Source organism: Vittaforma corneae, assembly GCF_000231115.1.
Source record: "Vittaforma corneae ATCC 50505 unplaced genomic scaffold supercont1.7, whole genome shotgun sequence".
NCBI classification, from domain to species: Eukaryota; Fungi; Microsporidia; family Nosematidae; genus Vittaforma; species Vittaforma corneae.
Genome location: NW_006889840.1, coordinates 24362 through 49164, shown reverse-complemented (window position 1 = coordinate 49164; position 24803 = coordinate 24362). Strand labels below are relative to the sequence as shown.

At 37.8% G+C, this 24803-nt stretch overlaps 20 protein-coding genes across 20 annotated transcripts; 12 read left to right on the top strand and 8 right to left on the bottom strand.

Moving 5' to 3' along the window:
• Window positions 1–555: 555 nt before the first annotated feature.
• VICG_00982 (uncharacterized protein) lies at window positions 556–2487 on the bottom strand (the record flags this gene model as incomplete). Its single annotated transcript, XM_007604367.1, has 1 exon — window positions 556–2487. The coding sequence occupies one exon, from the start codon at window positions 2485–2487 to the stop codon at window positions 556–558; it is 1932 nt and encodes a 643-aa protein (XP_007604429.1).
• Window positions 2488–2958: 471 nt separating this feature from the next.
• VICG_00981 (CMGC/CK2 protein kinase) lies at window positions 2959–3720 on the top strand (the record flags this gene model as incomplete). Its single annotated transcript, XM_007604366.1, has 1 exon — window positions 2959–3720. The coding sequence occupies one exon, from the start codon at window positions 2959–2961 to the stop codon at window positions 3718–3720; it is 762 nt and encodes a 253-aa protein (XP_007604428.1).
• A 368-nt stretch (window positions 3721–4088) lies between these two features.
• On the top strand, window positions 4089–5711 carry VICG_00980 (uncharacterized protein; the record flags this gene model as incomplete). Its single annotated transcript, XM_007604365.1, has 1 exon — window positions 4089–5711. The coding sequence occupies one exon, from the start codon at window positions 4089–4091 to the stop codon at window positions 5709–5711; it is 1623 nt and encodes a 540-aa protein (XP_007604427.1).
• Window positions 5678–6055, top strand: VICG_00979 (uncharacterized protein; the record flags this gene model as incomplete). The annotated part of the gene is made up of 1 exon (XM_007604364.1): window positions 5678–6055. One exon carries the CDS (start codon window positions 5678–5680, stop codon window positions 6053–6055), a length of 378 nt encoding a protein of 125 aa, XP_007604426.1.
• Window positions 6056–6260: 205 nt separating this feature from the next.
• On the top strand, window positions 6261–7022 carry VICG_00978 (uncharacterized protein; the record flags this gene model as incomplete). The annotated part of the gene is made up of 1 exon (XM_007604363.1): window positions 6261–7022. The coding sequence occupies one exon, from the start codon at window positions 6261–6263 to the stop codon at window positions 7020–7022; it is 762 nt and encodes a 253-aa protein (XP_007604425.1).
• A 252-nt stretch (window positions 7023–7274) lies between these two features.
• On the top strand, window positions 7275–7751 carry VICG_00977 (uncharacterized protein; the record flags this gene model as incomplete). The annotated part of the gene is made up of 1 exon (XM_007604362.1): window positions 7275–7751. One exon carries the CDS (start codon window positions 7275–7277, stop codon window positions 7749–7751), a length of 477 nt encoding a protein of 158 aa, XP_007604424.1.
• On the top strand, window positions 7751–8284 carry VICG_00976 (uncharacterized protein; the record flags this gene model as incomplete). The annotated part of the gene is made up of 1 exon (XM_007604361.1): window positions 7751–8284. A coding segment is annotated over one exon (534 nt), but the record flags the coding sequence as incomplete, so codon positions are not given.
• Window positions 8285–8591: 307 nt separating this feature from the next.
• Window positions 8592–9698, bottom strand: VICG_00975 (uncharacterized protein; the record flags this gene model as incomplete). The annotated part of the gene is made up of 1 exon (XM_007604360.1): window positions 8592–9698. The coding sequence occupies one exon, from the start codon at window positions 9696–9698 to the stop codon at window positions 8592–8594; it is 1107 nt and encodes a 368-aa protein (XP_007604422.1).
• Window positions 9699–9898: 200 nt separating this feature from the next.
• VICG_00974 (uncharacterized protein) lies at window positions 9899–12418 on the top strand (the record flags this gene model as incomplete). Its single annotated transcript, XM_007604359.1, has 1 exon — window positions 9899–12418. The coding sequence occupies one exon, from the start codon at window positions 9899–9901 to the stop codon at window positions 12416–12418; it is 2520 nt and encodes an 839-aa protein (XP_007604421.1).
• A 257-nt stretch (window positions 12419–12675) lies between these two features.
• VICG_00973 (uncharacterized protein) lies at window positions 12676–12993 on the bottom strand (the record flags this gene model as incomplete). The annotated part of the gene is made up of 1 exon (XM_007604358.1): window positions 12676–12993. One exon carries the CDS (start codon window positions 12991–12993, stop codon window positions 12676–12678), a length of 318 nt encoding a protein of 105 aa, XP_007604420.1.
• A 335-nt stretch (window positions 12994–13328) lies between these two features.
• On the bottom strand, window positions 13329–13799 carry VICG_00972 (uncharacterized protein; the record flags this gene model as incomplete). Its single annotated transcript, XM_007604357.1, has 1 exon — window positions 13329–13799. One exon carries the CDS (start codon window positions 13797–13799, stop codon window positions 13329–13331), a length of 471 nt encoding a protein of 156 aa, XP_007604419.1.
• A 138-nt stretch (window positions 13800–13937) lies between these two features.
• VICG_00971 (uncharacterized protein) lies at window positions 13938–14291 on the bottom strand (the record flags this gene model as incomplete). Its single annotated transcript, XM_007604356.1, has 1 exon — window positions 13938–14291. One exon carries the CDS (start codon window positions 14289–14291, stop codon window positions 13938–13940), a length of 354 nt encoding a protein of 117 aa, XP_007604418.1.
• Window positions 14292–14708: 417 nt separating this feature from the next.
• VICG_00970 (uncharacterized protein) lies at window positions 14709–16355 on the top strand (the record flags this gene model as incomplete). The annotated part of the gene is made up of 1 exon (XM_007604355.1): window positions 14709–16355. The coding sequence occupies one exon, from the start codon at window positions 14709–14711 to the stop codon at window positions 16353–16355; it is 1647 nt and encodes a 548-aa protein (XP_007604417.1).
• Window positions 16356–16568: 213 nt separating this feature from the next.
• On the top strand, window positions 16569–17228 carry VICG_00969 (uncharacterized protein; the record flags this gene model as incomplete). The annotated part of the gene is made up of 1 exon (XM_007604354.1): window positions 16569–17228. One exon carries the CDS (start codon window positions 16569–16571, stop codon window positions 17226–17228), a length of 660 nt encoding a protein of 219 aa, XP_007604416.1.
• Window positions 17229–17247: 19 nt separating this feature from the next.
• On the top strand, window positions 17248–17643 carry VICG_00968 (uncharacterized protein; the record flags this gene model as incomplete). The annotated part of the gene is made up of 1 exon (XM_007604353.1): window positions 17248–17643. A coding segment is annotated over one exon (396 nt), but the record flags the coding sequence as incomplete, so codon positions are not given.
• A 309-nt stretch (window positions 17644–17952) lies between these two features.
• VICG_00967 (uncharacterized protein) lies at window positions 17953–18930 on the top strand (the record flags this gene model as incomplete). The annotated part of the gene is made up of 1 exon (XM_007604352.1): window positions 17953–18930. One exon carries the CDS (start codon window positions 17953–17955, stop codon window positions 18928–18930), a length of 978 nt encoding a protein of 325 aa, XP_007604414.1.
• Window positions 18931–19172: 242 nt separating this feature from the next.
• VICG_00966 (peptidyl-tRNA hydrolase) lies at window positions 19173–19796 on the top strand (the record flags this gene model as incomplete). Its single annotated transcript, XM_007604351.1, has 1 exon — window positions 19173–19796. The coding sequence occupies one exon, from the start codon at window positions 19173–19175 to the stop codon at window positions 19794–19796; it is 624 nt and encodes a 207-aa protein (XP_007604413.1).
• Window positions 19797–20241: 445 nt separating this feature from the next.
• Window positions 20242–21318, bottom strand: VICG_00965 (diphthamide biosynthesis enzyme Dph1/Dph2 domain-containing protein; the record flags this gene model as incomplete). The annotated part of the gene is made up of 1 exon (XM_007604350.1): window positions 20242–21318. The coding sequence occupies one exon, from the start codon at window positions 21316–21318 to the stop codon at window positions 20242–20244; it is 1077 nt and encodes a 358-aa protein (XP_007604412.1).
• Window positions 21319–21506: 188 nt separating this feature from the next.
• VICG_00964 (uncharacterized protein) lies at window positions 21507–24038 on the bottom strand (the record flags this gene model as incomplete). Its single annotated transcript, XM_007604349.1, has 1 exon — window positions 21507–24038. The coding sequence occupies one exon, from the start codon at window positions 24036–24038 to the stop codon at window positions 21507–21509; it is 2532 nt and encodes an 843-aa protein (XP_007604411.1).
• Window positions 24039–24196: 158 nt separating this feature from the next.
• On the bottom strand, window positions 24197–24778 carry VICG_00963 (uncharacterized protein; the record flags this gene model as incomplete). Its single annotated transcript, XM_007604348.1, has 1 exon — window positions 24197–24778. One exon carries the CDS (start codon window positions 24776–24778, stop codon window positions 24197–24199), a length of 582 nt encoding a protein of 193 aa, XP_007604410.1.
• Window positions 24779–24803: the final 25 nt, after the last annotated feature.

Below are 24803 nucleotides of genomic sequence, written 5' to 3'. Positions count from 1 at the left end.
TTGCAGCAAAAATTGAAGCTCATTCGAACACAACTGGCTTAGACATTCTCTATATGTGGGTACTCCATATTTTGTGTATTCTATGCAGAAACAACTGGTGAAGCTATACAAAGGACATGATAGCAGCCAATTCGCATCTTAGGGCTTGTGGAAGATACAAACTTATTTTCATTTACAAATGAAGCAAAAAAAAGTATTAAGAGTGATGTCATTGACAGGAAAAGGAGTGGATAATGTTAGTTCCTACAAAGCCTTTGCCACCGCATTATTAGAAATGCTTGTCATTGTGATCTTGTTATTGACCTACTTGAGAGCATCAATAGAGCATATTCAAGGCCTCACCTATTAAAATGCCTAGTGATAAATTGAAACTACTATATCGTCGATTTCAGCCTGTCTTGTGCCTATGCCAATAGTATTTGGCATTAAATTTATTATTTTAAGCCAAAGAGCAATAAGCCATGCGAACAGTAAATAAAATTGTTTATGCTTTCACATATTTAAACTTTTACAACAAGGTTAAGACGGTTGGAATAAAACAGTTTATTTAAACATCTATCGCTTTCTAAAAGCTTTCCTCCTTCTTCCGAAAGAATCATCCGCTGCTTGATCGGCTGAAAACAGTCCAGTATCATCTTTTTCTGCACGATCTGATTGAAAAATATTTTGATTTGAAAATCTTGAGCCAATCTCAAAATTGGTGGGAGTGTACGGGTTAGATTGCGGTACCGGTCCTCCAGACGTGTTAAACTCAAATTTCACAGATTTTGCTGCACTTTCTGGCTGTCCACTAGGGTTATTAAGTTGAAATGGATTAACGGTCCTTGAAAAGGGATTCGTTAGCTGGGAATTGTGCTGTAAACTATTTGCTTGATTGTTGTTGGCCAAAAACATGCCATTTTTCTTATCTGTTGCAAATGGGTTGGTAAATTGTTTGGTGGATAGGCCGTCGCCCACCTTATCAGTTGGACTGTTAAACTGATTTGTAGAAAATGGATTAGCGGTCTGGTTATTGATCTGGCCAGTAAAAAATGGTGAGGTGTCCCTTTGATCAGCAAAAGGATTATCTACCTTTTCGTTAGAAGGAGCGTTTTCCGCAGTAGCTCCTGGCTTTGAACTAGGAGCTGAAAACGGGTTCTTTAATTTGCTATCCGCTTTAAGGCTGCTAGATTTGGGCATTTGATTGGCATCAGTCATTGTAAATGGATTTTGAAAGACTTGAAAATGAGAATTTGATTCCTTTGGACCGCCAATCTTATAAAAAGGGTTATTGAAAAGATTGTCAGGCACCAAATCAACATCTTTTACTTGGTTTCCAACTATTCTAGATGGAAAAGATAAACTAGACGGCTTTGATGCAGAAGTGGTAAAACTAAGTGGTGGGCCTAGTGACTTTTCAGACACATCTGCTCCGAGTTTGAAAGGATTGGCAAATTCTTGCCTGCTATTCGCCTTTCCCATCCTGTCGTCTTCAGCTATAGATGTTATTGGTGACGACGTCTCGCTATTTAGTTCCTGCACTATTGGCTGATCTTCCAGCTTTAAATGAATATTTTCATGTACTTGTAAAGGACTCAAAGATGAAGTTGGCTTATCCAAAGGAGAAGAGAATACTTGATTCTTAGGCTTCAATGTCTTCTCCTCAATATCTTGAATACCCCCGGCTGATCTGGAAAATCCAAATGACCTACTAGGCTCGTTCGGCTCGGTGAATATTGAGCGCTCAGGGATTGATGTTTCTTGTGTTTGGTTAAGATTTAAAATCCTCCTTGCCACTTCTGCACTTTTCTTCTGTTCCTCTTTCCATTTTAGAAACTCTCTTCTTTCATCTTCAGTCAGATCATCTATCTTAAAGGCATCATCAGTGACATATCTTCCAAACAGAGCCGGCACTCCAAGCTTCTCATTCAACTCATTTATTGTGTCCTTGTTTGTCTTTCTCTTTTTTATTCTATCAGCAACCAGCTGCTGATTTTCAATTTCTAATTTCTTTGAAATCTCCATTCTCAATCTTCTTTCCATACAAGCTCTGCATTCATTTTTCAGACAGTCGAAATCGCACTTCTTAGGTCTAAGAGGAATGCTGTTCAGGTTTTCCACATGTTCTCTTGAAAAGTATCCTCCTTCTTCATCACTACTCACGTCTCCGTAGATAATCTTCCCTCCAACGCTGTATGAAACATCCTTGTCGTAATTCCTCGTTCGCTTAGAAATCTTTCTAAACTCATCTGTGATAAACTGATCATACCTTGTCTTTACCAAAGCTTTACTCCTCAATGAGTTCTTCAAGATTCTCATTTTGCGATCTAGCATTGTGGTATTTTCAACAATGCCTCTCAAAATTGTATGTATGTTGTCTATGTCTTGTATTTCAAGTGGTGTCACTCTTCTGAATATGTTTATGAGTTCTTTGTAGCTTTGCGTGTATTTTTCTTGGTTCAGACTGTTCTTTAGTTTTCTGAAGATGTTTTTGAAGAACTCAAGCATGGGTCTAAAAATTTAGGAAGACATAAGCAAACTAATGTAACGGAGTACAATCAGTGATACCGACTAGCCTCAAGCCGTTTTACTCCGTTACATTAGTTTGGAGAACCACACACTATAGATGCGCTTTTGGCTATTTGTAATACTTTTTCGAAGTAAAACTGAGCATAAGGCATTCAACTGTCATGTGCCTATTTGCGACATGCTTCCACATGTTCTGTCAAAAATGACAAGAAATTAAAATTCAACGGTAGACATAAATGGTACTTTCTTTAAAATATTTGGTAATTCTACAACGTTTAAGTGCCAATCACACTTGTGCTACACATTCAGCGGAGAAAAAGCCATAACCAGACGATCCTTTCTAAGAGCCAGGCCTACCAGTTTGCCATTCTCCTGCTATCTAGCCTGCAACTCATCGACTTCACCTAGCATTTAACTTTTTGTTTAAAATTTTTATTTAAAGATCCCACTATGAAAATTACAACATCAAAGAACAATCCAAGCTACAACCTTGAGCAGGGAAGTGCTTATTACGATTACAACAACTACACTATTCCACTTGGAAACATCTCCAACTACAAGATTTCTGGAAGGCTGGGAAGGGGAAAGTATTCTGAGGTCTTTGAAGGAAAGACTGTTAAAGAAGAGAAAATTGTCATAAAGGTACTAAAGCCCATCAAAGTAGCAAAAATAAACAGAGAGGTGCTTATTCTAAAGCACTTGTCACATAAGAACATCATCCCCCTGAAGGATGTAGTTTTTGATCCGGATTCTGAGACTTACTCATTAATCTTCGACTATATAAAGCACCAAGATACCAGTGTTCTCTTCGAAAAGCTCAATTTGAGTAGCATTAGATTCTACTGCAGACAGATTCTTGAGGGTCTGCAGTATGCCCACTCAAGAGGCATCTTTCACAGGGACATTAAGCCACAAAATATGATTGTAGACTCATATACAAAACAGTTAAAACTATTAGATTGGGGACTGGCCGAGTTCTATTTGCCAGAATATGAATACTCTGTACGTGTAGCATCGAAATACTATAAGAGTCCCGAACTTCTTGTTGGATACCCATACTATGACTACTCTCTTGATATTTGGTCGTTTGGATGTATTTTAGCTGAATTGATTTTCAGGAAGAGACCGTTTTTCTATGGAAATAGAAGTGGAGATCAGATTGTTGAGATTGTAAAGATTTTGGGAAAGAAAGACCTGAAAGAGTATTATTAAAATATGAAATTCCAGACATGGTTCTAGCCCAGGTTCAAAATTTGAAAGACGAGCGTTTAGATCTTTTAAGTTTTATCGACCCTGATGAGTTCCACTTGGTAGAAGATGGGGTGGATCTCCTCAATAAGATATTTGTATACGATCACCAGCTAAGGCCAAGTGCATCAGAGTGTCTTGCGCATAGATTTTTTAATTAAAATGCAAAATTTAAAATTCCAGCTACATTATATTAGTATTATTGCTACTCCACTTGGTTGTTATTGGTTGTTTCATTTGAAGAGTGTATCATGGGATACATAGAGCAGTAATAATGCGCAGTCCTATTTAGAGCATTGCATTCATTTCAGCATCCTGTCTTGCTAATCCCAATGGCAAGCTTCAAAGAGAGCATCAGACAGGCATTGAAAAATATAATTCAAAAACAAACGAAGTTGGGATTAAACAGCAGATTTGTATTCGGCAAAATATTAAAAGGCGTTAATGAAGCAGCAGCTCTTGAAAATTGGGAGGATCTCAAACTGCTTAAATTTGTTGGTGAAAAAACACTTGGAAGAATAAAAGAAGAGACTTTTGAAGTGAGAAAAGCAAGTGGTCAATGCAGCAACAAGGCTGACTTATCAAATGAAAGCCAGCTTATGAAAAAGATAGAAGTCTCAGATGACTTGTACAGATACAATGTTTATAATTCGCATATCAGCCAGGAAAATATGGAACATGCTAATAAAGTGAATATATATCGTAATAGCAGTTCAGGGCATGACGGCCAATTGAAAATCGAATTCCCAAGTGACGATTCCTATGTTGAATATCTTAAAAAGACATGTAAGAGGTATGAGCAGTCAGATACTAATGGAAATAGGGATTGCACCAGCCATGCAGATATTTCCGAGGATACCTTATTAAATGATACAGTATGGGACGTCGAAGGAAAGATTGATTGCTGTGATATTCAAAAGGGCTCGATTGGCAACATCGTAATCGGAGATACAGATATGGGTGATGATGACAGTGATCTAAGCTCTGAGCTAATAATCTTGAATGAAAACGATCTAAAGAATACCCAAAAGATAACAGAAACCACCAATACCGATTTAGAAAAGATATTTGACAGCTTCAGTGATTTAAACTTAGAAGAGTTCAAGATAAACAAAGCGAACCTTTCAAACAACGTTTCTTCCATTGATAGCAGCTTTATCAACTCATCAAATACTGCTTCCTCCTTTGGCTCGAGTATTATGAGCAATGCCACAATGAACAATATTAGAGATAATCCAAATACTTTAACTAATACAAGACCGCTATACGATAGCATAGGATTTGCGGATAATAGCAGATCCTTGGGGCAGGATCCACAACGAAAAAGAAAGTATGTTCCCGGATACAGAACAGCTGCATACGCTATTCTCAAAGCCTTGTATCACTATAATGGCTCACACAAGCATCTGATCGTATTGAGGGCAACACCTTACACAGATGCTGAGTTTGATAAAAGCCAACGGTTTTCGGCATTTTCATCATTTAAGACCCTCCAAAAAAAAGGATTAATCCAAATAGACTCAGACTCCCGCTGCTATCTCACACAGGCAGGATCTGAGCTATGCTCGGCAATGTTCACGAACGACTCGATCAGCACAGTTGAGGACCAAAATATCCAAATTGTAATCGATTCTAGAGAGAAAAAGAATAATAGAGATAGGGCATTCTTTCAAGGGCACTTTTCATCGAAGGGGATACCTAACCAAACTAGATACTTGAATGTTGGAGACTTTATCTGGCTAAAGAATGAAAGAGTGGTTGATGTTATTGTGGAGAGGAAACAGACATCTGACTTTGTAAGCAGTATTTCTGATGGAAGATTTAGGGAACAGAAAAATAGACTTAAAAACATGGGGTTTACTGTTTTTTATTTGGTTGAGAATATGAAGGTAGAGGAGAGTAGAAAGAACTACGTGAATAGATGCTTGCTGGAGGTCAGGTGCATGGATTTATAGTTTTAGAAACAGAGAACATCCAAGAAACAACATCAGTCTTAGAGAAGATTGATAAGATGATTAGAAGCAATGAAAATCAAACGCCTGTCAGCTATGGTAGCTTTCTGAACGAAGGCAGCAAGCACAATATAAGGGCCCGGGATATGCTATTTGTGAGTCTATTGAGTGTGAAGGGGCTGTCTAAAGTCTTTGCCATTGCGCTTTGTGACAAATACCAGACACTGTCGAACTTTAGAGAGCAGATGAAAAGCCCAGAATTCAAAAATGGTTTGGCCAGCTTTAGAGTTAATAATAAAGTTGTTGGAGATAAGATTGCAAACAGAGTTGTCTTGCTTCTTTCATAAAGACGTCTATGGGCTATTGATATTCTGAGCAATCCCATTTTCCAAGTGCTTATACTGGATATGTATTAAAATGGTACATTAAATCCGTATGTACATAATGGCTGACCACAAAATTAACGGCCGAGATTTTCCCTTGTTATTAAGCTATTATTTTTATAACTCCTTCCGCAAGCAGAAAATTTTGTAAAATTTTTAATGCCCTACAATGGCAATTAGAGCATCAGGACAGTACGTTTCTAAGAATAAGGGATCTAGAAAAACAAAGTCTCGAGCAAAGGAGAATCGGTTCTCTAAGAAGCAGTCGTTCAATCTTGTTACTTCGCCAATATTTCCAGTAACCCATCATGGAAAGACATATCATCCCAAGACCAAGGCCAAGCAAGATCTCACATCCTTTCTAGTTGGTAGAACGTTTAAAGTAAACCAAGGAGACTTGAATGGAATGAATACTGAAACTCACAGGAACTTCTGCTTCAAGGTTGGTGATGTCAGAGGAAATGATTGTCTTGGATTTTTCAATGGCATGTATATGGCAAGGGATAAGCTTGCTAACATGATTAGGAAGTGGCACTCTCTTATAGATGCCCACTTGGACCTCACAACGTCGGATGGCTCTATATGGAGAGTCTTTGTTCATGCAGTTACTAAGAGACTTCCCGGACAGGTGAAGAGGAATTCATATTGCCAGACGACACAGGCCAAGAAGATCAGAAAGATTATCTTCGAAGTGCTTACTGAGGAATTTGAAGGCATTGATGTTGACAAGTTGGTTAAGAAGCTTTCAACAGAGGCCGTTGGAAAGGAAGTTGAAAATAGATGTGCTAAGATCTATCCGCTGACTGCCGTTATTTCCAAGGTTAAGCCCATCAAGAACATGAAGATAGTTGAGGCATTGAATGCGAAGAATGTGGCACAATCTAATGCTCCTGAGGCTAACCAGTTTATCATTGCTGAAGAGGCCAATTAAAAGTTTATTTATCATTCTATATTTTGGGTATGTGTTTTTGTTAATACTCTCGGATACTGAGCTATTTTCGGGCCTTGTTTGATGCCGATGAGGCCCTATTGTTTGTACTAGAAAGCCGATTTTGTTTTTGTGCTGATTTTTAACAGCTTTCTAAAATTTTTATGTTGGTTTATCAAACTATGGATTTTGCCATAATTAACCATAATCCATATTTATCGAGATTTCTAAATATCTAAAAAATTTTGCCTGGCCATGACAAATGCTCATATTGAACCACATGCAGAAACCAACATCCATATGCATCCTATCTTAGATACTTTTGTTTTTTACTTTACATCATTACCAAATGCCGAGCTGGCAACCATACTTACTTATATTATATCATTCAGTTTTGTATCAAAACTTGCCATCAATCATGTTAAAAAACACTTCAGAAACTACAGTCTAATGTCGTGCTATGAATTCGTATTTAAAAGCGTATTCATCATAGTTCTGAGAATCATTTGCACACTCATGTGCTATATTATTTATATTCACCTCAGAATCGAATGCTTGAAAATCTCATACTGCATAATACTAATGATGGTCCCACTAGGACAGTTCGTATATTATCTGATGACAGATTTCAAATCAATCGCTGTGCCTAGTTTTCTCAGACTTTTAGCTTCATCAAGACTTTCTATGTTCATTTTTTGGGGTTTAAGCCTTGCAGAACTTTTGTTATTTTAGTGGAGTATGAGCTTTCGTTATTTTTGTATCCAACACATATTATGGAATATCTTGTGCTTACTGAAGGCATTGTTGGAACTTTGCATTTCATATATCTTTTGTATTTGCCTATTGCCATTAGAAAACCTAGTGTTATGCTCATGCAAAGGACCCAACTCGAAGATGAGTTGCACATCAGTATTGAGCCTGCCGATAGTCTTGGTCCCAAACAGCTCGACTTACAACCTAATTCAAAAATAATCGACGAAGCAAAGAAAGACAAGGACAATAGGTATCTTAAGCGGTTAAATAATGGACAGAACGCAGCAGAAGAAGGTGGCCCAAGCTCACATGAAGAAATGTGCGAGCCAGAATATGTAAGAGTAGGTATCCCATATTTGCTTCGTGAAGATTCAGCTATGAATCTGGAAGACCACAGCCTCGACAGAGCTAGCACCACCAGATCTTCAGGCAAACAGGAGCATGAAGTTTACGTTACACTTCCAGATAACTGCATGGATACAGTTGAGAATATTTATGAAACCATTAAATAAATGACTATATTAAATGCAGATGAGTATTTTCAAGTATTCTTCCAGGTAAACAGTGCTTATTTAAAACAAGGCATTAAATTTTCATTATTCATATCGACCTTAGAAGAATGACGGTGCGAATCCATCTTTCTAAACTGCAGCTTCCAAATGTTTTAAAACGAGGATCTTGATTTTCTAAATGGACCGAATTGACATAGTATAGTTAGAAGTAAAGGGACATTTTATATAAGACCTGAAGCTAATACCAATCAGGTTGTAATTGGTTGCTTAAAAACTTACTAACATTAACAGTGTATGCCCTTAGTATTTAATCATCAAATATAGATGTCCATACCGTATTAAATAAGCTCTTTATAGCACGTGAAACTGGATTTCTAAAAACCAAATCGTGCAAAGTAATTCCTTGGGGATGACGATATATCATTGGTGGCAAAATAAACACATCACGTTTATCCAGGTCGTATATAACATCCTTGTTTGTGTTATTATAAACAACATCATCCACATGAACATTTACAAGTTGTGGAAAGTTTCTTCGTCTGAACTTGGGAAAATCAACAGCTAAATTAGGGTTACCTTCCAAGTTTATCACACGGAGCCTGTTCATGATAATTTTCCGATCCGTCACGTTCCCAAGCATTCTTTCTGGCTCAAAGGCTGCAATATCGTTGTCTTCCAGATCAAGAAACATAAGATTGGTAAAATTATATAGACAAGGGATACTGGTTAATCCATTACCATTTAAAGTCAGCCGTACTACATCGTTAAAGTCATGCTCATTTAGCTCAGTAACATTAATGCTGGTCCGATCAAAGTTAAAACCCCGAGTGTTGCAATGATCGTAGAAAAACTTCAAAATGCTGACGGGCGACTTTTCTAGGCTAATTCCCGCCAACTTAATACCATTCAAGGACTTTGTTTCATAAATCCAGTGGGCAGCAAAAACTAAATAACGAAGATCGTAAATCATATTTTCATCGGCCTTTTGATCTCTTACTACATCGTGGACTAGACTATACAGGTGTAATGCAACAATCTCTAACACCTCTTTAGTGTCTACTCCCTGCGCTTTTGCCTTTTCCAATACTTTTGTCCTTTCGAGACACTCCTGTAATACAGCAATAACGTTGTTGTTGTTAGCAAAGGTTTTAAATCTACCACTAGCACAAAACACAAATTCAATGCCTAAAGGCAATTGCTTTGTGCAAACGGTTGGATTGGTGAATGTTGTCGAAAAATCCAACTCAGTGGCGGAGCTTTTATCGATTGGTGATGGCTTAAAGCATGTGGAATCTGCATCGCTCTGCATTATGCATGCACCACAGTTTGTTACACCCATATAGCCTGTAAGTAGCTGCATGGCTATACTAGAAATCATTCTTTTCATTGACAGCTTAATTAACGTTTCATACATAAGGGCACGTAAAAATTTTTAATAAAATAAGCAAAAAAGAAACTGAAGGAGATTTAAATAAGAAAGACATGAAACTGTAGTTCAGACAATATATGGCAGAACATAACTCTTTGGATGAATGGGACGTCTATTTTGATGCATCTGCATTTGGACAGCAGTTTTCCTATTCTGCACTTCTTGTTTGCAAACTTTTTATCCCAATGAAACTCCATTTGGAGCCAAAATGCATGATTTCCAATTTGCCGCCAACGATCGGCCCGATCATACATAAAAACTTGTTTATTTATTACAGTGCTACCAATGTTACCATCTCTGACTTATCCTCGAACAGGATTGTCCACAGATTTAAATACGAGAATGTCCAAGTCTTGAAAACACACAGAAACAATCTCTACATATGCACAAACGACATCTACATTTTAGATCTGATCAACTTTCAGATTATTGATGTTATTAAGCTTTCCAAAGCTTTAATCTCTAAAATTGCTCTGTTTGAAAGCAGCATTCTCATATTCAAAGTGAATAAGAAACTCAGTCTTTTGAGTTCTGACAGCAGCCACCATAGCTATGGAAAGAAGTTTGAAATACAACTAGACAGCTTCTGCAATGGGCTATTTTTAAGCGAACGGTTCTTTGGGTATTTTGACTCTGAGAGAGTCGCAGTATTTTCAAATAGCTGTAAGATGGCTGAATATGAATCCGAGTATGTGCTTGATGTATATCCAAAAGAAGGATCGGTGTATGTTCTTCAAAGCGATGGAAGTCTGTCGGAGATTATGTCTGGCTACAATGTTAACTTGGGCGTGGAAATTCAGTCAGGTTGTTTTACACCTGACCATGTATTATGCATAAGCAACAGTGGTTTTTCGAGGATATCGTATATTGGTGAGGTGCTAGAGGAATTTAATATTAATACCAAAATAGAAGAGTATTCAGGAGCTGTTTTTGACTACTACTCGCATGTAAAGAATAACAACTTACTGACAGCACCTGAATTTAAAAGAATTAAGAAATTAAAAGTGTATGAGAAGGATTCAGTTGGCGAGGATAACAGCATCACAGAAAGTATTGATGAAAGTTCGACTTCTGAAAGGAATGGTGGCACACTAAATGCAAGCTCTCAAGATGATGCTGATGATATTCAGAGCACATATTTGCAAAGTGTCTATGCTACTGACGAAGAAGATCTTGATAATGGCCAGGGCTTAGATTCAAGCACTAGTGAGGCCATTGGCATTGATGGAATAGATGAGAACCAAGATTTGGACTCGAGTATTGATAAAAAATCAAATGAAACGGACACTGGGGACCTGAGCTTCACATTTGTGGACTCTGAACTAGTCAAAACATCAGAAAACGATTATATTTTCTTTAAAGATGGGGATATTACAAGGATTCTTGTATTTGCTGATGATACGACGGACTTTGTATACTTTAAAGACTATTTGATTTTAACAACATCATCCGGATATTTGAAGTTTGCCAGCATTAATGGATATTCCAAAGACGAGTGCATTCTAGATGCATATCTTCTGAAAATACACAACAATAGCATAACTGCATGTAGGCTATACAAAGATATCTTTATTACTACCGGTAAAGATAGAATAATGAATGTTTTTAGAGTATTTAAGCACAGAAGGCTAAGATTTGTAAAGCTTTTTGAATTTGCCAATTTTACTGAAGAAGTAACGGCATTTGCATATGAAAATAATTTGCTGGTGGCAGCGACCTCAGATTTTATTGTCCAAATATTTCAATCGGATCAATGCTTGCCTGACAAACAGATCGACTACTTCGATGCAAACGCCCTTGATTTTCTGCTCGACTATTCGCAATTTTTCAACACATTTGAAAATATTAGTGTTCAAAAACTCCATTCAAAAGCAATCAACCATATTTCTCTAATCAACAAGTTCATTGTAACATCCTCGTCTGATAAATCAGCCAAAATACTCAGTCTTGAAGGTAATCTGGTGAAAATAATTCAATCTGATAAAGTTCTTCATACATCGTTTGACAGCAAATACATTGCTATTTGCTCACATAAGGCAGTAAAAATAATCACACATCCATCTTTTTCCCCTGTCTGCTCTTTCCAGGCCCGAAGGCCAGTACTTTCCAGTTGTTTCTACCACGGCTATCTTCTTACGCTCAGTGATGTCTTGAGAGTATTTGATATTGACAAAAGGAAATGCGTCAAAATGTATGATCTTGGTCTTCTAAGTTCTTGGTCGTTTAGTTTCCCGTTCATCTGTGCTGAAAATAAGATTGTTGTACTGAAGGATATCAGTGAGGAAAAGGCCAGGTTAGATGCTGATGCGGTACGCCTACTTACAGAACATACAATCTTGTTTAGTAAATTTATATATGACAAGCAATTTGACAAGGCCTTGGATGTTGTATTGAAAAGAAATGATGAAAAGAAGGTTTACCAAGTAATCTCGCAGGGCTATTACCATTTTGGAAACTTGGATTTTCTGAAAGACTTTATGAAGAATGGCGAGGTAAAGAACAGAGTGCTTGATATTTTGATGAAAAACTCAAGTTTAAAAAGCTCCCTTGTTTTCAATGAAGTTCTGAGCCATTATTTCATCGACAAGATTGACAAGGCTAAAAAAGAAAAAATCAGAGAAATAATCCACAAACACGTGGATGCGATCGACAATATCTACATAGAGATACTAGGTCTTGAAGCATATGTCAATCGCCAAGAATAGTGCGAATGTGTGCTAATGCAGTATTAATATACACGTTATCTGGAAGAAATTAATCTTTAAACTTAGTCAAAGATTGTCCTTTGGCATCATATAAAGGCTTGGCTGTCCTACATGCTAGTGGTAATCATATTGTATTTCTTTAATAGCTAGGTCAGAAGCACATTACCTTATATCGTAGAATAAAATATATTATAATTAAATCTAGAGTAAGCTTTAATAAGGTTGTGTATTCCAGAATATATGTTTCAATTCATTTATTATTTCCTTTCTCCACAGTTCGGACAAAAGTTTGATCTGCACGAGGTTCCAACTCCACACTTTCTACATCTGATAATTTCAATATTGCCTATATTGTGGCCACATCTTGAGCAGGCTAGGTAGGGATTGCTGTGGCCACAGGGAATGCAACAGCAGAAACAAATGTAGCACCTTTTTCTGTCTACTTTGTAGACTGTGTCATTTATCGCATTGCATCTTGGACAAAGAACATTCCGTGCTGGATCCGAGTAATGCTCTGGAATGGAAACAGTTCTTGGATTACTTACACAGCTGCATATGACTGGAACACAAACCATTGAGGTTCTCGTTTATTGTTTATAAATTAATAAAAGAATCAAAATAGAGAATATATTAAAATATAGATAAGATAGCCAGGTATAGTTGTGTGTCAATCAATGCAGTAAAGCACATTCTGCATAAGGGTCAAGTAAGATCAACACACAATCATTAGTTTCTGAACCTTAAGCTAAAACAAATCCATAGATGTGCGAGGCAATGAATATTTAATTAAAAGAATGGCTACTGTGGGCTTTTGAAGTAGTAAATATAAGTCTGGTTCTTTCTCCCTGACGCCTAGCATATGGTGTTATTTGATAACTGAATACAAGTTAAAATTAGTGCGTGTTAGTTTCTATTTATTTCTCATCTCGCCTATTGTCTTTCTTTTGTTGTCTGCATGGTTTTCATCATTCCCGTGGTTCTCACTGATATTATCTGATCCCTTTCGTTCATATGTTTTAATTTCTGAGTCGGTCAGCGCTTTTGGATTATTAGGTACTCCGGGCCTACTTGTACCACAATTTGGACAATAATCAACTGAATAGCAGGTAGTAACTCCACACCTACTGCACTCCTCGGCTGTCACATTCCCACAGGGAAAATTGCATCTAGAACATGCCAGGAAGGGCACTCCTCTTCCGCACGGAATACAAGGTATGAAAAGCACACCACAATACGCCCTATTTTGTCTATATGAGGCCTTGCTAATATGGCCACATCTTGAGCATAGCATTTTATTGGGCGGGTGTGGATAGCCTTCTGGTGTTTCTACAGTTACGGGCATTGATATGCATCCCAAAGGTATGCAGCAACATTCGCACATGGGCTTCTCATCTAAAAATAAACAATATTGATTTTTAAATAAAAACAATCAAAACATCCAGAAAAAGGTAAGATTCACATGGATGTGTTAAACCATACATACAATAAATTCAGAGGATATTTCCAATTTTATATTTAACTAACCACGTTCTTCTGTCGGCATCTCCTTTCTACCCCCACATATTGGACAGTAATCTGATTTGAAGGTCGTTAATGTTTGGCAGGATATACATTCTTTTTGGGGAAAATGCTCAAGGGGCATATTACATCTTGAACAGGCTAAGAATGGCTCCCCGGTTTCTACCCACGGGCAGGGAACAAAGAAACATACACAATTCTTGTATGTTTTTCTATATACGGCATTGGTAATGTGGCCGCATCTTGAACAAAGGATCTTTTCAGGCGGGGTTTCAAAACCGGGAGGGGCATTGATTGTCTCATAGTGTGTGTCTACTCTATTAGGTCTCAAAATCCCAAGGAACATCATGCACATAGTTCTAACTGTGATAGAATCTCTCCATAGTAGTTTATCAAAGTTTTAAAATTACTGGTCTAGTACGTTTCAGGTATAAACCTAGTAGAAACTAACAAGAAAGACGGACCAGTTGGTGGAGCTAATTTAAACGACTACAGTTGCTGGCACTTAGACAGCATCAAAGTGCTTCGTGACTAGATGGTAAACGAATATGTGATGATTTAACAGACAGAAAATAGTTCCAGTACACCTACAACCATGCAGTAGCCGGTAATCTTGTTTACATGTAGCCGCATTATATTCAATTTTTTATTAGCAATTTCGATTAAAAACTCTATAGCATGCAGTCTTCTTTGCATAATAATATGCTTCTATGAACATTCGTTTAATTATCAGTAATTTTTTTACATTTTTATTTGCTTTTTAATAGCCCACATGACGCCCGATACTTTTGTACATAGAGGAGACTTGGTAAATGAAATGAATCGGCTGGGAGCTCTGTATGACATAAAGGAAGAGTTTATGGATGCTCAGAATGTCTTTGTGCTATGCTGCAGCAATAAAAGCGAGAGATGTGAGGCTAGAATTATAGGACTGTACTCCCAGAAAGACAAGCTATATCACATCAGAAAGCTGGACTCAATTCATAGCTGCTCTAAAAACACAAAAAGAGAGCTAGCACTCCAACACGAGCTTTCCAAGTATCGAAACTCTTACAAAAGAACCGGAGAATTGGTGGAATGTCTCTATGGTAAATTCAAAGCAGGATATTTTGATGTGTTTAAAGCTAATATAAAATGCAATCAAGGCTATGAGACACACACAGCTAGTCGGTTTGAATTTTTCGAAAAAGAGAACAACATGAACAACAGCATTATCAATACTAATATTGTAAACTCCCAGGGAAATGCAGTAATAAATGGCAATATTAGTGCGGACGCGTTATTTATCAAGGAAAACCAAATGTTTGAGTACGATTCATGCCGGGACAGTGTTATAAGCCAGAAGACAGACGATTCCAAGCATGAGTGCATATGCGCACTACGGGAAGAGTTGATGATGCTCAATCCTCACATTACTTGTGAGTTTTCCAGGAATAATTTCTTCTTTAAGCATACTCAGATGTCCAGGTTTTTGAGAAAAACATGTGAAATAGGAATACTGCCTCGTATCAATGGCACTATTATTTTTGGGTTCCTTTTTGATCCAAACGATGATCATATTATTCAATCAGTGCTGGTTTCAGAAGAATCAAAACTCAAGGCGCTCGAGATATTCTTAGAATATGATCGCCAGCATTCCGAGAATACCAACGATGACGCTAGAAACAGCAGCACCGAGTTTAAGAATGGCAGTGATGAAAGTTCCGCCACTGCTAAGCTGTTGTACATTGTCGATATGGACTTTGATGTAGTTGAATATTTATCTTCAAAGAACCATCCATTTTTCATAAAGTCTCGTTCAGTCTTCCAGTACCTGCAGGATCCAAAGGAAGATGATCAGAACCTTCAAAACTACTTCAATGAAATCAACTATGGAGAAAAGGAATTTCTCGAGCTTGACAAGGCGACGTATCTAAAGAAATTCTGTCCTGTAAACCTGTATAATCTTAATAATGCCCACTATCCCGATTTTGAATATATTACACCCTACATTCTCTCTCTGTCTTTTGTAGACTGCATTACCTCACTGATATGGCTTATATCGGAAGACATAAAGAACAGAAAGACGATTGTTGGGGAGGATTGTGCCTCCAGAATCTCCGAGAGTATTGCTGGAATATTCGAGGAGTATAATGACGTGGAGCCTACCGTTGACTGTGAAGTAAATCTGAGTGAGGGTACCTGTGAGTGCGGAAAGTACCAAGAATTCTTATTTCCTTGTATCCACGCATACAAAAAGATCAAGGAAATTGGCAAGGATCCAATACTGTACACTTCAAATATCTACAATAAGGAGAATTTGCTGAAAATCAAAGATATTATTCCAGTTGTAAATGTAAAAATACACCCATTTAAGCCAAAAGCAGTAGCAAAAAAAAGAAAGGGTGAACTAGACAGTTCAGGCGAGAAGCAGTACTAAATGAGCCTTAATAAAATGTTTGACTTTATGTCTTATTTTAACATTTGAGGATTAGTTGAGAAGGAAACATTTATTTTATGGGTGAGCAATGAGTCTAAAGCCAAACAGATAAAGCCAGACATCATTTGAAGTTCTATCCTGTTCGAAATGAATGTTCATTTGCCATTACAAATGATATAGGGAGTTACGATGTGCTTTGCCCTTCTCATTTTTATGTTGAGCATAGATTGTTATACAGAAAAAATAGACAGTAAAATGGAAAACACCGTGAATAAGGAACATACAAAACTCCTTATTTACGAAGATAGACTGGCAATTCTAAATAAGATAGTACTTTTTACCTCTGTCAAATCTGTGCATGTCAAAAATGAAGGAGGATGCTTCCTCAAGCTCAAGATTGATGGCCCGCTGCCCTCCATTGTACTGGAGTTTGGTACAGTCCACATACGAGACATGGTCAAGAATATCATTTTGGATCGAGTCAAAACAACCGAGAATATTGCAAAAAAAGCAGTTGAAAGCAACATAGACTGCAAAAAAATTCTTAAAAACATCCAAGAAATAGTAAAAAACCCAGAATCCCTTGTAAAGTATACAGACAAATATGTGAGTCTTTATTTTCAAAAAGAGATGAGCTTCAGCCCTGAAGCATTCTTCTCTTCGATGAATCAACCACTGATGGATGTATTCATTAAAATGAACTGCTCTATCGAACAATTTTACAATCTTCTGACCAACTCGTATTTCTTCGATATAAAAAATCAAAAGAATTCCCTTGACAGGCTTGTTATCAGAGAGCCTGAGAGAGAAAAGTGGCCATTTAGGTGTTGGCAATACGACTGTAGAGCTGGATTATGCCACAAGAATAAATAGCTACAGCCTACTAAATCTTGTGGAGACTGTAGACTGTCCTTTTGAGATAAAGCACAGCAAGTCTAAGCAAATAGAATTTGAGCCCGAGTATTCCCTACTCAGCACTTCTAATACTGCAAATAACCATGTGCATAGTGAAAATGCCAGTGGGGTTTGTTTTGATATGGGTAAACTCAGAGCTGAACTTCCAGTACTGGACCAACATGACGCTGTTTCTATCTCCTTCGACCAATCTGACTTTGAAGCTGCCAGGAGCCTGTGCAAGCTTGTTTATGTAAGTGACAATAAGGAACTGATTAAGGAAGCAGTGAGATTTTCAGAAATGTTGAGGAACTTGGTTGAGGGAAAGTATGGCAAGGAGGCATTGAAGTATATAGAAAGGCTTGTTCCTACGTTTTACTGCAAGCCGGATTAGAAATGTCTCAATTAGAAATTAATAGGTAAGCAGCATCGCTGTTGGCCCAAAAGAGACGAAGGACTTTTATTCAAGAAGCGCTATGGGCAAGTAGCTGCAAGCATCACACTTAATACATTATCATGCCATACATATCCTTTTACTTATAAAGACCGTGCGTTAAATATTTCAATAATTAGTGTGATAATGGAATGTCTACTGGATTATCTTGGACCAATCTCGACTGCGCTGATAATTAAATATTTACTACATACAACTGTTAAGCTTAATTGAGTAGATTTGTTTATATTGTGGTTTCTCTTTTGGGTTATGTTTTATGCACCTGAAATTTTGAGCTACAAAAATAAAACTGAACTATCGCTGGTATACTACATGAGTACAGCCAAGAATCCTAAAAGGTTTGCCAGAAAGGATGTGGTCGAGCTCAATGTAGAATCAATCATCAATCAGATGAAGAATCCCAAGGTTCCCTTTGCATTGCGGCTATATTCATATCTCTTAAAAGGAATTGTAAGGATCTGGGTGATGAAAGTTGATTTTTACAAAGGCAAGGTGCAAAGTCTACTTTCTAAGAGTATGTCAAGACCAAAGAACAATGCACTAAGAAAAAGAGAGATATCATCCTTGAGCAACGAAATAAACCTAAGGATAATTGAGGATTTTATATCTGAAGTTGAAGATCTTAGTACAAATACAGAGATAAATTTGATACGACCGAATGGAAATACACTACGATTTGGCGCCATACCAGATGGATTTAACATTGATGGACTTTGTAGCGCTTATGATGGATTTAATGCTGATGGGCTTTCTATGGCACAAGATGGGTTTGATGTTGATGGATTTGCTGAGAGTATAAATTCCAATATTCCGAGCAATGCCAGCAGAAGAGTGTCAAGCATGAAAATTGACAGGAAAATTGAAATGAAACCTGATGAAGTATATGCAAAAAAAATAAAAACAAGCACATTTGAGGTTCCTAGTCTTATTGACTGCCATGCAATTCAGCTATTTGAAAGAACAATGTGTAAGAGCAAAGCTGATGCTAATCAATCTTACAACGCAGGGATTGGCTTTGATTTCGACACTGTCTCAATAGAAGACCCAAGAGTATCATCCTCACTGAGCCAAGAGAGGAGTATTGAAAGAGAACGGCCAGCAGTGTCCCAAAATGAATTGCAGGCACTATGGTTTTATAACCTTTTAGTTTCAGCCACAAAAGGGGAAGTAAGATTGGTTCAGAGCGAGCCATTTTCAGAAATAGTAATTGAGAGGCCATCTAATTAAATGAATATTTTATTTAAGCCATTTTCTCAATGTTTCCTACTAAAATGTGAGCGTTTGCTATAAACAAACAAGAACTTGCAAAACACAATCCCTCCTATAATTCTCGAAAAATTTGACATTAGTGGAAATTGGTTATAATTGGTGCAGCGATGGTCTGCAGTGTTAACCAATAGTCGGCCATGACAGTATTAATGTTTAGATATTTCAGTTATAAATTCTTTTGGCTGTGGTACCCCAAACAAATGTATTCATTTTGTTCCTTTTTTTGGCCTACTGCCACATTTATCCTTCTCGGATACATCCTCTATCCACGAGTATCACAAAGAATAAGAAAAATAAGAGTCCGTGAGGGTGACTACCAGGTAGTCGTGATTGTCAACAGAGACCTAGGAATGTCGAAGGGAAAAGTATTGAGTCAGTTTGGCCATGCCATCGACTCCCTGCATGAGAGACTCAAGGACCATCCCGATCTAGTACGAGCATGGAGGAACAATGGCTCCGCAAAGATTGCTCTAAAAGGAACTCAGGAGGATCTAAACAAGGCATACTACGATGCAAAGACTCTGGGAATGCCCTATGTTAGAATATTTGATGCAGGAAAGACACAGGTTAAGGCCGGGTCGAAACACAGTTGTGGTACTGGGGCCAGCAACCAAGGAGCAGTTCCAACCTGTGACAGGATACCTCCAGCTGTACTAGATACTATCATTAAATTATTAATATTGGCACAATCGACTGCTGCGATGCATAGTCTTCTTTATTGCATCTTCTTGCCACCAAAGCCCTACATCATTAGGAAATCTCCTTTGTATCAATCTACCAAAATCGGACATTCTCCACGTAGCACAATAGCTGAGAAATACTAAAATTCAAACACTCTTTTAACTAAGCCAGTAAACAGTTAAATTAAAATGTCAGAAAAACAATGCAGGACTGCAAAAGCAGCCCAACACCCTTTTTTCCGTTGTTCTTCTCGGGAATCGTTCAGTTTGCAAGATTGCAGCTGACACGTGAGAGAAGAATGGGCAGACAACCAAATTTTTAAAAACAAAAAAACTAGGTTAAATTAAAATGTTCGAAGAATGTGCCAGATTCAACTTTGATGTTGGATCTGATGGCATGCCATTCCTCATCTGTTGCTTTTGAAGTAAAAATTCAAGAAAAATCTAAAATTTTTTAGAAAAAGCGGGGGCAGGGTTGAATACCTTTTCTTTGTATTGGAAAGTGTTTATTCCCGAAAGCTCTGGCTATGTGTTTCTAATAGTACTCTGTTTTCACAGCAAAGCCACGACGCACATTTTGTTATTGTCTTTATGTTATGTTGTTATAGTTCTTCCATGGCGCATATCCTTCTCTCGAATAATAGTCCATTTGATACTCTCCACCCTCGTAGAATACTTCAAAAGGAGACAGTAGCGGTTTCCTGTAGCACACTCCCCAATCAATACTTAGCCTGGGACAGGAAACTTGAACAAAAGCATCTACAAAATCAAAATTATCGAGAAGATCCTGATTGATTTCATCTAATACAATCTTATAAATTTTATACTTTCCAAAGCTTTCTATTCTCTTGGCTACATTCCTGAATACATGCTTATTGCCCTGTCTACCCAGAGATCCTAGGATCACGCCAAAGCTTCTTCCCTCAAATGCTCTTTTAATTTCTCTTTCCCGGAAGACCTTCATTTTTTCATAATCGTAGAACTCCTGTGAGAGTTTGCGGGTAAAAGGGCAGTATTTATAAAAGTTAAGAGCAGGATTGCGTATCATTGCGCTTTCAAGATGAAACCTTCCGTCCCCAATGTAGATAACATCATTCACCCCAGAAATAACAGGAGAGGTGCAGCCTAGTATTTCTCCTGGGCTAAGAGGCTTTACCTGGGGAACATTCAGCTCTAGTTTGCCATCTAATTTGCTCTGGTCTATCATTCTCTTTAGCCTATTTACTGATGAATTGAACTGTATTGTTCCAATAATGGCTATAGTTCCTGCAAAGTTCTTTATAATCATTTTGTAGAGATGCTCGACATCTATCTTTATGTCGACAAAAACGTATAACACTCTGGTATTCATCTCGGATACTGGAATGAGACAGCTGTGTCCATAATGTACCAATAAGTCTACTTCTAAACTCTGATCATCTATGCAACATGCACCATACACTACATCATCAAGAACTACGCATTCTGCTTCTTTAAAATACGCTTGAATAAGATCGATGAGTACCGGAGCGTAGCATAGCAATCCATCTGGGAACTGCAATGCAATTCGTTTTGAATTCAACTTTTCGATTGTTTTTAGTGTCTTTTGAATTTCAAAATTGTAGTTGGAAGGAATTCCCGTTACGTTTTCTGGATATTTTGAATGCTCTTTGAGGATGACAACCATGCTCTTTTTACAGGGCGAAAAACTTACACTTCGATGTGAAAGGAGCAGAATATGCTTATGCATCTTCTATACTCATTTGAACTAAAACATCTGTTGAAGAAGTACTGGGCCTATTGGATATTATTTGTTTAGAATCTACAAATAGAACTGCTGAGCATTCAGCAATGCCAATCACATATAAACTTTATTTATTCCTTTTCTATACAATATCTATATATCTTCTTGCTCTGTGCACCCACCCACAATTCATTTCCGTTGGCTAACATACAGTTGACACTTGATCCAACATCCACCCTCCCTACACATCTGACAGAATGGTCGATAAAATCCCAGCACTTAACGATACCATTCTTACATCCTGTTACAAAATAGTCATTGGCAGATGATCCGCTCTTAATCCATGAATCATGGGCATATGGAACAGTTTTAAAAGGCTGTCCATCATTCCATACTTTTATGGCGCAGTCTCTTCCCAGGCTTATGCACCTGTCCTTGAAGTACAGTAGTTTACTTACACTATCATAGTGGGGAGGAGACAGAGAGATAAAGTCGTGAGAAAACCGAAATCTGTCGGCACAAAACTCATTGAATTTAACCGAATGGTCTCTGGAGCAGGAAAAAAATTTACCTTCAGCAAGTATCATATCAAATACAGCACCACTATGGATTCTACTGGAATGCAGGACTTCATTGGACCTTATATCCAGAACATTTAAGGAGCCATCCTCATGCCCAGTAAAGACAAGATTGTTCTGAATTGTCAGGGAGGAAATTTCGTTCTTATAAGCATATACTGGAAGGGATCTTCCAGTACTGATGAACATTTTCAAAAGGGATCTTGAAGAATAGTAAAGATTAGCAGAGGAGTATAGACACCGAATACAGTCGTCTGAGACTATGCTTGATAGTTTTGAGTCGTAGGCTCTTATTTTCGAGTCTGCACAGTTGAAGAATACCTTTCCTTGATGAATAATAAAAGATAGGGGGGTTTGATCGGTTACGGTTTCTATTAAATTGAATGAGACTCTGCGAGTTTCCTTTAAGGGAGTAAAAAGGATATTCTTCTTAGGCTTGGGCTCCAGATCAAAGGAGACAAGCTTAGTTCTTTTCTTTCTTACTACACCCGCACTACTATCATCTGACACTCCAACATTCTCCATTTTGACTACATTGCTTATGCTAGATACTAGCGTGCTAATATTGGATGGTTCAGAATTTGTAGTGCTATTTCTGGCATTGGCCATGCCTGCTTGATTCATAGTAAAGAGCTGATTTGCATGAGCTGATTGCTCCTCAGTATTTACTTCGCTTGTATAATTCGTATTTGCTGATGACAAGTGTATTTTAGAAATATTCTCAATGTTCTCTTTGATAATATCAGCCTCAGATATAACACTCTTTTCATTTATCTGGGCTCTGCCGGTGTTCTGTTTTTTGGGTAGCACCGAGCCATGAATTCTTTCAACAAATGTTGATTTCGGGAACACCTCATTGGCAATATGGCTGTCTCTACCCACATTACTATTCACAGCATCCTTGTTTGCAAAACTAATGCTGTTGCTGCCTCTGCCATCTTTATTTATAACACTAGCATTGTTGTTGCGTGTATTTTCTACAATGCTCCGTATGGCATCTTCACTCTCATATCTCCTCAGTCGACTTATAAGTTCAACCACAACAGGATGGTTTCTTATCTTTTCATTTTTAAATCCTGAGCAAAGGGCTGCAGCCCTAAGCCTATTATTCTCATCTTTCAGGGCACTTATCTCCTTCTTTAGATTCAGAACTATCTGCTTGTCTTTATCACTCTCCACATGAACCTTTTTATCAAGTGCTATCAGAGCTGCCCTACTGGCATACTTCAGTGTATTTGTGGTTTCAAAAAGATCTTCTTGAAGACCGGAGACACAGGATATCAAAAGAACATATCCATTAAGGCACTTTTGAAGAATCCTGGTAAGCTTGGAGTCTCTGAACGGCACGTGGGGTTTTTTCAGGTACAAGGCACTAATCACATTTCCCAAGGAAAGGAGGCCAGCATTTATACTAATAGACTCTCGAGCAGTATGTCCACTACATTCTGTTCTCTTCAATCTTTCCGAGCCTGCTAGATCCACAAAGCTCATCCGTGACTCCACAGGTCTATCGCTGACTGTTTGGCGGAGGGATAATGTAAACATAGCATGCGATCTAGAACTCTCCACATTCATTTTTGTGGACTTTGTCGTTCTATTTTCATTTCCCTTTTGCAACACCTCTAATGCTTCGCTGTATGAGGAGATTTCAGTCTCAGTCAATCCTACTATATTAATATCCTCAAGTCCCTGTCTTAAATTCAATGGGACTCTTATTTCGCTCATAAGATCGTAAATTTCCTCGTTGTATATCTCTATGAATGAGCAGGCCAGTGTTAGCCCCCTTTTGAAAATGCACTCCAGCGAATTCTGGATTATCCCTTTCTCATTTATATGAGTGAGCCCCATAGTGTATGTCTTTCCAGAGCCTGTCTGACCATATGCTAGGATTGTGCAGTTTTCGCCACTAACAAACCTTTCAACGTATGGCAGAATAGAAGTGTTGAATAGAGTGGTTTGAGATACCCGATTGTGCACTTTTGAGAATGTGTATATTTTAGATCCCGCTATTATTTTGTTGTTTGAGAATTCTAGCACATTCCTTGAGTTTGGTCTTATTCTTACTTCAACACAGACGTTTGGCATTTGGTATCCAGGACAAAATTTTTGAAAGAGAATATCAAAAGTGCTCATTGATTTTACTATGTTTCTAGATTAAATGCATTCCATTGAGACGGTCTATTGCAAACATGTTTTATTGGAAGAAAATGGTGCCAAAAAATAGTTGTCCTTGTCTATATTATTTATTTGGTAGGATAAACAGCTTTTCTTAGGTGGTCTGTGCTCTTGTTGGGCGTTTCATAGAACTTTTTGAGTATTTCAACGCATCTCTTGTCATTTACACACTTTCCACAGTTTTTGTTTAAGATTTTCCTTGCTCCAAAAATATCATTGTGGTATCCAAATATTACCTTTGCATTGATTTTTTCCAAGACTCCAATACACATGGCACAAGGCTCAAGAGTAATGTAAAAGACAAGGTCGTCCAACGGCATTTTACTTTCAATGAGCATCTTGACGCAAAGATACTCTGCATGTGCTAGTGGGTCGGAAAGTGTATTTGTCAAGTTATGTGATTTTACAATAACTCTACTTTCTCCAGCTTGTACATGGATCTGCTCGCATGCGCTATTCAAATCTCTTATTACTACGCATCCTACGGGGACCTCATCTATTTTCAAAGCTTCCTCGGCCTCTTTTAGTGCTAAATTCATAAATACTTTATCTTGCTCCATCCAAATGCTGTATAATTGTAGACTGAAGATATCAGGGCTAAGAGCGCTGGCAATGATGGCAGAGAGTAATAAAGTGCATTTGTGTAGCATGTCTTCTATGCATTGGAAAACGTGT